Genomic DNA, 1652 nt, shown 5'->3' with positions numbered 1-1652 from the left:
AGACAATTGAGGTTGGTTCCCTATGATGTTCAGTAACATCAAAGTATTTAAAAAAAAAATTGGATATAAATACGTATTTATATATAGGGATAGTTGACATCTGTAATATGAAGTGGTAAAACACGCAGCTATACATTCAAAATCCATGGGGTCTTGACACCATTGCCAAAAGTTCAAGGGATGACTTCACTAATCATGATACAAGTGACACCTTTGCTTTACTTTTGCCTTCTTTTGCCAAGTCTTCTACACTCATAGATTTTCGGGTCAATTTTTGGTTTCTTTGGTGCAGGAGTAGATGATGCTGTTGGCCTTTTCTTTGGAAGGTTAGCTGGATCATAAGAGGGTGGATACACCAAGTCCCGAAGTTCATCTAGTAGTTTACCCGCTTTCTTAAGAATTCGATCATTGGGTGGAACTGAAATGTGGTCAAATGAAACAGGTATACTATTATTATATAGTATTAATGCAATAGTTTCATGAGAGTACTATGTCAAATTTATAGACTAAATGAGCTTTGCCAAAAGGATTTGTTGAGGAATGAAGGATGTAAACTAGAGCTCAGGCAAAGATAATGACAGACTGGTAGTGAGAAGGGACCAGATAGAATGGATGAAGCCTATTAGGCAGAGAGTTCTGCAGCAAAGTCTTAATTAAAGAGCTCATCATAAGGATTTGTTCTGAAAAAAAAAATCCTTATACTACTAGAGAATTTTCAGCCTTATGAAGATGAAAATTTGAATTACCTACTATGCAAACATTCAGAAAATTTCTCAAATACAAATAGTGTAAGTAGAAATGATTAAACTCATAATTGTTTCAAAAGGTACTATATTCGTAAATGGTACACAAATATCAACAGTTACAATACTACCAGATCCTATACAGTATATGAGTGTCCTGAAAGATGAATGGCCCTGACTGCCAAAAATGTACCTTAAACATATTCTTTTGCACTTCTTGAAAATACTACATAACTGCAGTGTTAAACTAAATGATTTAATGCAAAGTCCTGTGTAAAATAACAGTTGATTTTTGTAACTGAAAACACCAAATTCTACCGTACTAAAATAAAAAGCCATTTCATCGTCATTTAAAGTATTATGACAACTTGCATGCAAAAAAATTCCATAATTGCATTACCTGTGTGATCTGAAACGGGTTCCAATTCAGACCTATTCAGTGCCAGAGCTTCAATGTTACGCCAGTGGGTTTGAAGGCTTGGATTATCAAAGCCTTCAGGATTATATGTGAAGTGCAGTTTTTGTATGACTGCCTTTGCTGCATCAACTTGATCTGGAGTAGCATGAGTCATATTCTCCATCTAAATGTTACGAAAATCATCTGCAATAAAAAAATAATGCAAAAGTACCTTCCAAAACATATACCTGTAACTCACAGACACCAATTATAATTACACTCAATTTAAAGTTGAATGTTACTCTCATACAGATGCTGACATTTCTCAATCTGTGGAATTAAAAGAAAAATCTTACTGGGACACTTTTTTCCATCAGTGAATTGTGACAATACTAATATGTGGATGCATAAGGTAATACAAGATGATGAAACTTAGTATACCCATACCCATAAAATGAAACAGTAACACATGAATGATTCAATCACATATTTCTCTCTTCTACTAAAATTCA

The 1652-nt window shown here is 34.0% G+C and overlaps 1 protein-coding gene across 1 annotated transcript; it reads right to left on the bottom strand.

The window, feature by feature from the left end:
* Positions 1 to 218: 218 nt before the first annotated feature.
* LOC135207405 (X-ray repair cross-complementing protein 6-like) lies at positions 219 to 1315 on the bottom strand. The gene is made up of 2 exons (XM_064239133.1): positions 1144 to 1315; positions 219 to 418 (listed from the first exon to the last, which is right to left on the bottom strand). Exons 1-2 carry the CDS (start codon positions 1313 to 1315, stop codon positions 219 to 221), a joined length of 372 nt encoding a protein of 123 aa, XP_064095203.1.
* Between the last annotated feature and the right edge of the window lie 337 nt (positions 1316 to 1652).

Source organism: Macrobrachium nipponense, chromosome 32 (assembly GCF_015104395.2).
Source record: "Macrobrachium nipponense isolate FS-2020 chromosome 32, ASM1510439v2, whole genome shotgun sequence".
Lineage (NCBI taxonomy): Eukaryota > Metazoa > Arthropoda > Malacostraca > Decapoda > Palaemonidae > Macrobrachium > Macrobrachium nipponense.
This window is presented reverse-complemented; position numbering and strand designations above follow the sequence as displayed.